At 42.5% G+C, this 12,971-nt stretch overlaps 1 protein-coding gene across 1 annotated transcript in view; it reads left to right on the top strand.

Annotated features, from left to right (window-relative positions):
* LOC131408156 (beta-galactosidase-1-like protein 3) overlaps positions 1-12,971 on the top strand; it is a 63,373-nt gene that overhangs the window by 13,021 nt on the left and 37,381 nt on the right. Inside the window, exons 6-9 of the mRNA XM_058544712.1 lie at positions 5,229-5,297; positions 5,944-6,039; positions 7,323-7,431; positions 11,709-11,801. Of these exons, the coding sequence (XP_058400695.1) occupies positions 5,229-5,297; positions 5,944-6,039; positions 7,323-7,431; positions 11,709-11,801 (367 nt within the window). The remainder of the gene's footprint in view (positions 1-5,228; positions 5,298-5,943; positions 6,040-7,322; positions 7,432-11,708; positions 11,802-12,971) is intronic.

Below are 12,971 nucleotides of genomic sequence, written 5' to 3'. Positions count from 1 at the left end.
GGGTTCCTGTTTCTTTACAACCTCTCCAACATTTGTTATTTTTGTCTTGGTAATTATAGCCATTCTCACGGGTGTAAGGTGATATCTAAATGTGGTTTTGATATGCATTTGCCTGATGATTAGTGATGCTGAACGTCGTTTCATGTGCCTATTAGCCATCTGTATATCTTCCTTGGAAAAATGTCTGTTCGTATCCTCTGCCCATTTTTTGATCAGGTTGTTAGTTTTTTTGTTGTTCATACGTGGTATTTTTAAAACAATTTTTATTTATGTATATGGAGACGAACATGTAGAGGAATATTAGCAGTATCAAAAAACGAACATATCAGGACATACCCGAATCACTAACATATTTCACAGCATAAAGGGAATGAGTCCTGCAGCTTGCTGAGTAAGAGGGTCTTCAGTCCCAGCTCCGCCTCCAGCTGTCACATCTCAGGGCCCTGGTATCCTCGTCTGTATATGGGCAGAACAATAATTGCCTCAAAGGTTGTGTTGATGATTAAATGACATAAGACCTTTATCTTATTTATGTGAAAAATCCCTATCACAATGCCTGGCATGTATATGTACTCAATTATGGTGGCACAAAGAAATATAAACCCAGTTTAGTGAATCAGAAGAATTTAAATATAAATTTAACATATTAAATATAAATGTAACATGATAAATTTAGCATGCTATCTAACACAATTACATGTATAGTGACAAAAGGTAACACGTATTTGGGATGTACTGATGGCCAGGCATTTTCTAAGCATTTTCACACAATCACTTAGTCCTCACAGACGTGCTGAGATGGATGGCGTAATTCCCACCGTGCCTGCTAGAGAGACAGAAGGACAGCAGGTTTAATGAGCACCATCAGGATGGGCGTCTCCTCCAGGCAGGACTACGCAGTCGTGAATGCGGTGCCGCCAAAGGCATGTGCAGAGCAAAAGATCCTGTCTGCGCACGTACTAATCAGATAAAAACCACGCCCAAAGCAAAAGTCATACTTGAATTAGCAACAGTGGAGCTCCTTTCATAACAGACCTACTTCCAGAAAAACCGTAAAACTCAAGAAATTAGGAGTCAGTAAAGGAGGATTGAAGGGTGAGCCCGAAGAAAAAGTTCTGTGGAAGGTTGCATTGTGGAAGCTGCATCTAAAAGGATGTGTGGTGAACTTCACGGGAACAGTCTTCTGCACGCGAGGAGAAAGGCAAGGAAGCCCACCCTTGGTGGGACAATCCTGCCGTTCCCAGAACACAGCGAGGCTGTTTTACATATGTCTACCATTATACAGTAAGACAACCAATTTCCGTCATTCAGTGGACATGCAGTCTTTACACACAGCCAGGCATGTTCTCAACCTGGAAAGTATTCATTCCCTTTATCCCTATAGCAATCTTGTATGGTGAGCAGTGTTATCACTACCTTTCGTCCATGAGGACACTCGAGTGAGGAGAGCTGACAGCCCTTCCCACAGTCACACAGCTGGTGGCAGCGGAGCTGTGCTTGAGTTCAGTCCGGCTCCAAGGTCCAGCTTCTAAACAGTTCAGCCACATTTCATGGGTGAGGATTTTGCTTACAGGCTGAGAATTACACTCACAGCAGTTTGCAACCCTTATTGCAGAGTCTTGTTGTAAGGTCTAAGTGCCCTTTGCAAGGCATTTTATCATTTTATGGTGCAGAATATATTTTTCTGTTTCTTGATGAGATGTTTGTCATCAGCAGTTAGAAAGGTCTGTTGTTTTCAGGTCAAGCTGTGGGATTTATTAGTTAACATCAGGGAAAAGTAAAGGCAGTCCAGAGAAGCTCAGACCCACACTATAGAAAGGGAAGAGCAGAAGAATGCTAGCAAAACTCTGTGGGGCATGTAATGTAATGTTGTGCATCTGTATCTATATTAATTATGTTAATTCAAAATATTTAGGTTCCCTTGCCTTTCTGGGTTAATTCTACATTGCTTGTTGTGGATTATGCTTATAATATATTGAATTAAAAAAAAAGAAAGAACCACTGGATGTCCTCACATGCCTACAGCCTGACCAGCAGTGCAGCAGGACCACAGAAATGCAAAAAGCAGAAATCCGAGAAGCCCCTTTTCTCTTGAATGTCCCGCCACCGCCCTCTTGTGGCAAAGCTAAGCATCTTACTCACTGTAAAGGAGAAAATGCTTCCAGTGCTCTGTCCGTTATTGCAGAGCTGATACTAAAGGATGAAATTGAAGCTGACAGGCAGTAAATTGATAATTGCCTTATCTAATATGCAAAGAATTTAATCATAAATAATTGTTGAGTTTTATTGAGAGCCTTTTTTACACCTATTGAAGGGATTAAATGTTTTTTCTACACTCTTCTCTTAAAGCAGTAAATTACATTGACATTTTTTCTGATATTCAACCAATCCACAGCCCTGGGATAAATTCTGTTTGGTTATGAGACATGCACATGGGCATGTGCGTCCACACACACACACATAGATTGCTAGACTTGATTTGCTAGTGTTTTATTGCAGGTATGTATATTTATGATTATAACTGAAATTGATTTAAATTTTATTTCTGTTAGTGTCTTGTCCAGTTTTGATATCAATCGTATAATAAACTCATTGTCGACTGAAGTAAAGAGTCTAGGTAAAGGTTAAATGAAGGAGTTTATTCTATAATCAAACTGAGGCACTCGAGTCCCAGGAAACAGTCCAACAGAGGATTCTGAGGAGCTGCCCCGAGGTCTACGGATCTGAGTGCAGTTTATATACTTTTCACAAAGTGGTGTGCATGCAGGAAAGGGCTCACACATCTCATAGTCAGCTACTCCAAGGATAAGGGGAACTTTTTGGTTACGTGTCAAACAAGGCTTGTAATGTTGCTGTTCTCTATGTGTGGAGGGAGGCAAGGTCCAGGGTCGTTACTTTTTGCCTCAATCTCTAAGAAACGCAGCTGGGAAATGTGAGAGCAAGGCACCCATTATGTGTCCCTGTTGCTGATTCATCCTGCTGGCGTCTTCAGTCCTGAGGCGAGGACTTGCAAGGTCATCTAGAGACAGGCCTCTGAGGCCTGCGTGGTTGCTTCACGGCGCAGTGGGGATTTCATTGCGCTGCTTGAAGCCTATGAGGTTTGCTTGTTAGATTCGCCTGTTAGACCAGGGAGGGGGTCCCAGCTTCCTTCATATCATCAAGTGACTATGTCTTCCTTTTCTATTCACTGAAGATATTTTGCTAAAGATTTATCTTTATCCTGAACGTTTCTTAAAATTCACCTGTAAAACTCTGTGACTACCATATTTTCTGGTTGTGAGGTGAAGATTTTGGGGACAATATAACTTTCTTCAGTGGTTATTGTTTAATTCATGTTTTCTATTTCTTCTAGAGTATATCTTATTTTTATTCTATGGATCTTTTTTCCTTTCCTTTCTTCTTTTGGATTGACTGAGACTTGAAAAAAATCTCCTTTCCTTCTTGGAAGTTATACATCATATTGTGTATTTGGGCTTTTTTTTCTTTTTCGTTACCCAATTTTGTCTAAGCTTTTAGTCTTCAAAGAACTAGCTTGTAGCTTTATTAATCTGCTCTATTTCTTTGTTTTCTATTTCACAATTTCTGAGTTACATTTAATTTCCTTTCTTCTACTTTATTTGTTTTGGTACCTCCCCGCACTTCTCTTCTTCTTGTCTCCTGAGTTGAATATTTAGCTTATTTTCTTTCCAGGATTTTATGATTTCTAATATATTTATTCAGGGATATGAGTGTACCTCTAAGTAATGCTTGGTTAGATATCCCACAAATTTTGCTATATAGTCCTTTGAAAATCATTTTATTTCAAACGTTTCGGCTATTTGGGAATATGCTTTGTGTTTTAGTGATTTTTTAATTTTACTTTTTACTATTTTTAAAGTGTAATTTTCTAATTTAAGTTGCATTTGTCTTGAGATCACAGACTATGTGGTGTGGATTTTTTGGAATTTGTTGAGATTTATCTTGCATTTTACAACTGTTCCATGTGTTTTTTAAGAATGTATTTGCTCTATCTCTTGGCTACTGAGTTTTCTATGTATTTATTAGATCCAGCCTTTTAATTTTGTTGTTCAAATCTATACCCTTACAATTTTTTGCTGTTATTATCTTTGTTTCTTAGAGAAGCATTTTAAATCTTCCCACTATGACTGTGGATTTATCCATTTCCTCTCTGATATTCCTTGAGGCTCTGTTATTAAGAGTGTGGAAGGCCATGATTATTATATCTTCTTGATGGATCATTCTTTTTATTATTACTTGATGCCTCTCTCAATATCTATTTGTGAGGGTTTTTTTTTTTTGCCTTAAAATCCATTTTGCCTGCTATGTAAGATTGCTAAAATAATTTTGCCTCATCTATATCTTTTTCTGTATTTGTGTTTTCAACTTTTTTCAGCAATTTTCTTTAAAGTAAATCACTTGTAAACATCATTTAGCAAAATGTTTTCCTTCTGTTCTCTCAGTGTAGAACCATAAACTTTACCATGCATAATTAAAGTCTTCAGCAAACCAACTTTTCATTCCTCCTCACAACAAAAGATTTTGAAATACAGTAAGTTCTGCCATAATGCAACATATGCATTCTTAAAAACCTCTGTACTATGCAAAACTGTGTAATAAGAACTATATGACTCGTGAGAAACAGGCGATTAGGGGCACGACGTTCGAAAATTTGTTGGTGACACACAAAAAGGATAGTCACCTAGTAAAAATACCACCTAATAAAACTTTTACACATGTCCCTTTGGCCCTACACACTCAGCCCTCTGGGGGAGGCCCCTGGGGGGGTCCCTCTTGCTAAGGTCTAAAGGTGCCAGCTTCCTTTACTGTATCTCCATTATCTTCATAGAAATTCCTCTTCTATTCTTGTTTTGATCAATTCTTAGCAATAATTTCTTGCACATATGTAGACATTTGTTTTTTTTTTTTCGTTTTCTTTATGTTTTTAAGGGGTATTGCAAAGAATGAGGTGGTGAGTAGGATAATTTATGTATGAATCCAAGGAATCTAGAATAAAATTATTGGCAGCTTGGACTGCCGTTGGGTAATAGAGAAAGAAACTATTGAAAATAATCACTGTTCGTGTAATAAAGGTTTAGTTGCCATTGGAAACTTCAGCTTATTCCAACATAGAGCTGTCTTAGGTTCTGACGTGGGTTTGGGGTTGACCTAGGAGTTTAGAGGAAAGAAATAAGAAGATGCTCATTGTGCTTCTCTCTTCCCTCTTACAGCTACGTTCCGTGGAACCTCCATGAGCCAGAAAGAGGCAGATTTGACTTCTCTGGGAACCTGGACCTGGAGTATGTGCTGTTGCTGCTTCTGTGACCTGGCCTGGGGTGGGAGGCAGAGAGGTAGCTCCTTGGGGTTGATTAGGAGCCGTAGGGGCATCTTGGCTCTGCTCGAGAACCAGAGAGAGACCAGGGTCTGGAGCCTCGTTCTCAGGACAGTGGGAAAGGCTCTGCATCCAGGTCAAGGTCAGCAGACGCTCTGCAGCCCTGACCCTGTTACTCCCGGGGTCTGGGCCTGCCTCCTCTGAGCCCAGACCTCTCACTGCAGCCCAGAGGTGCCTAATCCCAAGTGTCGACCCCATTCTGCAGTGTGGCCTAGCCACCTGGGCTGGGACAGGGGTTGCCCCTCTGGGGTGGCAAGGCAGTTGGGGTCAGGTTCACTGTTAGGGCCCCCCTGTACCCTGTCTGCTGCCCTCCTCTTCATGCCCCAGTGGGGCTGTGCAGACGGTCCTAGGCTGGGAGCTGGTGTAGGGATTCCCTACTCTGCTGGGGGCAGGGGCTGCGGCCTCCCCTTCACTCACCCCAGTCTCCCTGGTTGGCGAGGAAGGCAAGCGAGGAGAGGAGCTGGCAGCTCCGCCACCCTGCGATGTGATGTGTGCTGGCTGGGCCTCGCCCTCCACTCTGAGGGCGTGAGAGTTGCTGACCTTGACCTCCCTAGGGCCTTTGTCCTGACTGCTGCGGAGATCGGGCTGTGGGTGATTCTGCGTCCAGGCCCCTACATCTGCAGTGAGATCGACCTCGGGGGCTTGCCCAGGTGAGTGGGCTAGGGGTCCAGAGTTGTGATTTAGTGAAGTAGTTTGCTTTACTAAAAAGTAAAACTTCAGTCTAATAGAATGAGCATGTATTCTGTGTCTTGCACTGTTCTGTGCTTTATACACATCATCTCAGGTAATGCTTGCAGTGGTGTGGTGAGGGGTAGGGACTATCGTAATCCCCATTTTACAGATGAGGGACTGGAGACATTGGTCTTGGTGCTTTGGGCTTATGGCCAAGAGTGTGTGTACGGGAGGCGAGGGGGACACATCAGGATGTTCATACTCTTCTTGCTCCGCAGGAGGGAGGGATGTCCCTCTTTTACTCCTCAAGTGGGAAGAATGGGAAGGGAAGCTTTAGAGAGTGGAAGGGAGGGTTCTGACAACTTCTGGGCTTGTTCTGATTTTTCTGACTTCTGATTTTTCTCTTTTTCTGTTAATGGAAGACCGAGTTCTCCAATGTGCTGAGCGTCCTCAGCTCCCCTCCCTTCTCTCTCATTTTTCTTTGCCTTGTTCTCTCATCTGTGATGTTGGCCCTCAGTCCAGATAACTAAGGTTCAGGATGAGAATTCAAGAATATTCTGTTATGTCTGCAAGCTGACAGGATTCCCTGTTAGTCCATGGCTCTGCCTCCGGGTGAGCACCTTCGCTCCCCTCTGTCAGGTAAAGGCTTTGCTTTTCTCCAAGATGAGCTTGCTCTCCCATCCCAGCTCAGGAGCAGAAAAAGCCTGACCTTGAGGGCAGTGGGTGTTTGAGAGAAGCAGCGATTCACCGTACAGGTTAGCTGGAGGCCCCGCCCAGCACCTTACAAGTCACACACTTGGGGGCGTGCTTACCAGCTTGTAAGCTCCTAATCTGTGCTTGAAGTCTTAGGTCTTAGAGGAAAAGTAACCCCGTGCCTAAGGTACATATGCTGTGCTCACGAAAAATGCTTTTAATGAGCTGTAAAAGAATGGAGAGGAGTATTCAATGAAAGGTTAAAACACCCCTCGTTAAGACAAGGTGTCTGAGCCTTGATGGCGCTGAAAGCGTCTCCTCAGTTGTAGAGTGTGATGTTGACAAAGGGGTATCTTTTCTTCTAAATCCCACAAGTCTGTGAGAATGGTCCCAAGAAGCTCACGTGGTAACGTGGCTTTAGGACCTTGCTGCTCCAGGATTGTGGACGTGAGATGAAAAGATGTAGCACTGTGCAGAGGGAGCTCTGAGAAGGGCTGGCCAGCTTCTGACTCGTCCTTACCCCTGTCCTCTCACCTCAAACACTGAGCTTGTCTGCTTTTGCCCCCAGCTGGTTACTGCAAGACCCCAAGTTGAAACTGAGAACCACCGACAAGGGCTTCATTGAAGCAGTTGATAAGTATTTTGATCATCTGATTTCCAGAGTGGTTCCTCTCCAGGTGAGGCCAAATGACCTTTCCTTCTTTCTTATATTTGTTTTAGGAAAATAGTTTGTAACGGCTTGTTTATGGAATAGGCCACGCAGTCTCTGTGAGAAAGGGAGCTGACATTCCTGCAATTTTAAGTTCTAGACCCTCGTCTTAAGTACAGTCTTCACCCCAGAGCCTCTAGGAAGGCACATCACACAAGACAGGGACTGACAAAGGATATTGGTTTGTGTTTGTCATCGATGTTCTGAATGTACTTGATATGCGCTAAACTCATTGATCTTTATACTGCTTATTTCTACTCTTAAATTTTCTTTGTTGTTTTAAACAGTTAATACAAACGCTTGGTGAAAAAGCTCAAAAGAGTACAGAAGAGTTTATGGTGATATAAAAGTCTCTCCCTCCTACCCTGTTCCAAAGCCATTCAGTTGCCTTTTCAGGAGACAACCAATTTTTTTCAAAATTTTTTTTTATTGCTGCCATAATAGTTTATAACATTGTGAAATTTCAGTTGTACATTGTTATTTGTCAGTCACCATATAAATGCACCCCTTCACCCCTTGTGCCCATCCCGCCACCCCCCTTGCCCCTGGTAACCACCAAACTGTTCTCTCTGTCCATGTGTTGGTTTACTTTCCACATGTGAGTCAAATCATTTGGTGTTTGTCTTTCTCTGTCTGGCTTATTTCACTTAACGTCATACCCTCAAGGTCCATCCATGTTGTTGCAAATGGGATGATTTTGTCTTTTTTTTTATGGCTGAGTAGTATTCCGTTGTATATATATATACCACGTCTTCTTGATCCAATCCTCAGTCAATGGACACTTGGTTGCTTCCACATTTTAGCTATAGTGAATAATGCTGCGATGAACATAGGGGTGCATAAGCCTCTTTGGATCGTTGATTTCATGTTCTTTGGATAAATAGCCAGAAGTGGAATAGCTGGATCATAAGGTATTTCTATGTTTAATTTTTTGAGGAATCTCCGTACTGTTTTCCATAGAGGCTGCACCAGCTTGCTTTCCCACCAGCAGTGAATTAGGGTTCCCTTTCATCCACATCCTCTCCAACATTTGTTATCTTTTGTCTTGGTGATTATAGCCATTCTCATATGTGTAAGGTGATATCTTAGTGTGGCTTTGATTTGCATTTCCCTGATGATTAGTGATGTTGAACATCTTTTCATGTGCCTATTGGCCACCTGTAAATCTTCCTCGGAAAAATGTCTGTTCATATCTTCTGCCCATTTTTTGATCAGGTTATTTGTTTTTTTTGTTGTTCAGTTGTGTGAGTTCTTTATATATTATGGAGATTAACCCCTTGTCAGATGTGTGATTTGCAAATATCTTCTCCCAGCTGGTGGGTTGAGGAGACAAGCAATTTTAGATTTTTGTGTGTGTTTCCAGATATTTTCTACACACATGGAAGCAAATTATTTATGCACATAATTGCATATATGTATGTGTGTGTATGTGTATACTTTTTTATATAAAAATATGCAATTCCCACTGGGCGTTTTTCTTTTGTCACTTGAAAAAATATTTTTGAAACCTGCCATTCTTTTTAGTGGCTGCATAGTATTTCATGATATCAATATGTCATAAGTCATTTAATTAGTGTCCTTGTCACGGACATTTGATTTTTCAAGTTTATGCTATAACGAATAACTTGGTTCGTGTGTCATTTTGTACCTGTGTGACTATATTTGCTATTGCTTACATTTCAGTTTGTTTTAATTTCATAAATGCGTAGAGCACAGACACCGTGCATTTTCCTTTCTTCATGGAGTACTCTGACCCTATGCACTTGACAAGAAATGCCTTTATTTTCACAATGTGAACCTACAGCAGGTAGAACAGTATGTAACAAACAAAGAACATTATACCCTGAAGTCTACAAGGCAATAATTGTTTGATCGTTGTGTTTGCTTTTTAAAATATAACTCTCTTCAAACAAGAGGGGGCACATGGTTATTATTTAAATAAAAATAAATCAGAACATATCTCTTGATATAGCCTGAGATGGGACAAAACCCAGAATTATTAGATAGTAGGCTAATAGCTTATTATCTTAGGCTCTTCTATTGGGGGAAAATATGATGCAGATCCAGCCCTCTATAACTAATTCTGAATTGTGAATTGATGTTACTCTTATTAGGATAATTATAAAGAGAAGAACTGGGGGATTAGGAATGGAAATGAAGTGAAAGAGTAGAAATAACGTTTCTGCAATACAGCTTCTGGGGAGGTGAGAAGCACTAAGGGAAGAAGACTTTGTCTTTAGGATGAAGCTCTGGGTCTGTTAGGTGGAATTGAGGTAGGTCTTTTGTAAGAAGGGCTTAAGCCATATGTTTGTGGCTGCATTTCTGCAATCCAGATGGGACTCAACGGCAGGAGTCAACATCTCTGAGCCTTACAGCTGGAGAGACTTTGAGTGTGTGGAAGGGAGCTGAGGCACAGCAGCGCTTGCACAGGTGCAGGAGGGAAAGCAAATTTATAAACACCCCACTGAAGTCATGAGGTGGGAAATCCTAGGAAATTTTAAGAAGTAAGGAAGTATAAGTGCAAATGAAATGCATAGGGCTCATTATTACTAAATTATTAGCATTTTAAGGTCTTTCTGTTCGATTGGTTGTCTTCATTGTTTTAATTATTATACTTAAATAATTTTTAGAGTGTATTTACTGTTTTGCTTGGGACCTTTATTCTTCTAATCCTGTTTATTTCATAACGCAACTGTGAATTCTCCTGCAATGGAGTTTTTAGAAATCTCACCCTTCAAGTTGGGGAGAAGATACTGTTCAATAATATAAACAACTTTTCTCAATTCATCAGTTCAGGATACTTATGTTCATTCGACAAGTAATTATTGAGCACCTACCATGTGCCAGGCACTGTGTAGGAGCTAAGCTTCCAATGGCGAGAAGGACAGACATGTCCCTGCTGTTTGGAGCTTGCAGTGCAGCATAAGAGGCAAACAGCGCTTATAATATGAGTGATACTTGCCACAGTGGAGGAAGTGCGGGACGTCCCTAACAAGGGAGAAAGGGAGGTTTGGAGCATGTTTTCCGGAAAAAGTATCTTAAACAGTGACTTGAAGGGTGGGCAAGCATTAGCTAGGCCAGGGGTGATGGTCAGGAGTCTTCAACACGGATGAAGACCAGATGGCAAGAGAGAGAATGAGGAGTTTGAAGAACTAAAAGAAGTTCAGTGGTCTAGAGCATAGAGTGTGAGGTGAGAAAGAAGCAAAAGGTGAGGCTGTAAAGGAAAACCCACCAAACATGCTCATTCTCCTCTGTTCCAACTCAGGAGCTAGTGTCCCATTGTCAAAAAGAGAACACTCCACTCTAAAACTGGCATTTACTCTGTAGGCAGTCGGAGCCACGTGGGGAGGGAAGTGATCTGACGTTCACTGTCAAGAGCTCACTCTGCCTTCAGTCTGGAGAGGCTTCAAGAAACAGTTGCCTTGAGTGTGGAAGACATTGAAAGATTAAACTAAACACTGAAAAGTGTTATAAATTTCAGCACAACTAGGTTAATGTTGATGGCTTAGATGATGTGACGGGGGTGGAAGCTCTCCCATGGGGGTTTGAGTAGTAGGGTAAAAGTGAGAAAGCAGAGAAAGTGAGTGTAGACAACTGATACCTCTCTCAAGAAGTAGGGTCTTTAGGGAGGAGAGAGCAAGAGACATGTTGCTGGGGGCGGGGGGAACAGTCTTGGAGGACTCCCTCCCTCTCTCTCTCTCTTTTTCTGATGTGAGGGTTCTGAATAAGTTTCCATGACTATGGAAGTTCATCAGTTTGGAAGAAAAGGTTGAAAGTACAGAAGGGAGAGGTAACAGTGCAGAAAGCTAAGTTCCTGAGCAGGTGTGGGAGGCATGGGGACTCTGCGCCTGAATGGTGGCATTGCCCTAAGACAGGAGGAGGGACACCTCTTTTCGTTTGTCAGCTGGGAAAGTGGGTAGAGTGGGCGAGGAAGCAGGTGAGATTGTAGGTTTGAGATTTCATATTTAAGTAGCTAATTTGTATGAGAAATAGAGAGGAAAACTGTGGGAGTGGCTTATCTACAAGGACTAGCCAAGGTAGGACTCCTTGCAGCAGCTCACTGAAGTGCCTGGACTTGACACTAACTATAGGACCCCAGGGGAGGAGAAAGAGTGCCCGAACTAAGGTACAACTTGGATCAAAGCATACTGAACCAGGTGTGTTATCTTCAGCAGCAAACCCACAGACTCCACGCTTTTTCCACCCAGTAGCTTCACTCTCCCTCATCATCTGCTTGTCTCTCAGTATCGCAAGGGAGGCCCCATCATTGCAGTGCAGGTGGAGAACGAATATGGTTCATTCGATAAGGATAAAGACTACATGCCCTATGTTGAAAAGGTAAGAAACACTTGGTTTGTCTCCATACTTACATGCTTTCTTCTCCAGTCTGTCTCTTTCACAGCATGCGTTTCTGAGTCCTGGCTACATGGGGGACTCTGTGTGAGGCACTGTGGGATATGAGATCAAGTTCAATTTCTTTGTGAATCTACAATATGGTCAGGGTGATCAAGATGTACTCAGATATCTTTATTATGAATAAAACATGATGTTAAAACATTATTCCTTTCTGTTGCTATCTCTGTGATCTACAACTCTCATTAAAGCTGAGGGTTGGTGAATCTACATCCACAGAAAATAGATAATGCTTCATGAACTTAATGATGATGGCCATCATCTTGCAGCTTTCTGACCCGTAGTATTAATATTCTTTCTTCTGTTGCCTTTGCTCCTCCCTGGGCGGATGTCTCAGGCCAGGGAGTAACTGCAGTCCTGCCTTGTGTCCTTTCTGGCAGTCAGGCCTCTCCTTCCCTGACTTCCCACATTCAGGAAGGTAATGAGTTCTAGTCTAAACTGGATTCCTTCCCTAGGTTGCTAAATAGGATGCAGGGGTTCCATTTTAGCTCTGTCCATATAGAGACCTCTGAGTGGGATGACCTGGAGAGCAGTGAGGGAAGGAGTTGCCAGTTGGGCAAAGAAGAGAGAGCAGGTGACAAGAAAGGGAGGAGGCAGGGCTGGACTCCACGGATGTCCTGGCTCCTGCCCTATAGCTGGAGCTTCTGGAGCTGGACAAGGTCTGTGAGAAATTCCGCTCCCTGACTTTTCTCAGGAGCGTCATCACATCAGATCCCCTCAAATCAATCTCATTCAGCTAGCATTATTTCTTCTTGATTTTTAAAATTTACCACTCGACTTCCCTCCCAGGCCTGGATATGGCTCACTGAACACGTAGGACACACAGATAGGGTCCTCTCACCCTCTGGCCATCTGTCCACTTCCTATGCCCTCAGTAACTATGATTTTCAAATTAGATCTCCCGCTTCCCCAAAGCGACGGCAGGCTTCCTTGCTTCCTTCGAGTGTCCAGGTAGGGCCTGAGTTTTGTGAAGTTTGTCTCTGATCTTTCTTAGGGCCCCACAGCCTTGGCTGTCCCCCTTCAGGCACAAAGACTTTCCCAAGTCTTGTCTCTCTCTTTCTCTCGGATTTGGGTCCTCCCTCGGGGTGCTTCCTC

This window comes from Diceros bicornis, chromosome 7 (genome assembly GCF_020826845.1).
Source record: "Diceros bicornis minor isolate mBicDic1 chromosome 7, mDicBic1.mat.cur, whole genome shotgun sequence".
NCBI lineage: Eukaryota > Metazoa > Chordata > Mammalia > Perissodactyla > Rhinocerotidae > Diceros > Diceros bicornis.
Note: the sequence above shows the minus strand (reverse complement) of the source record. Positions and strands in the feature narration are given on the sequence as shown.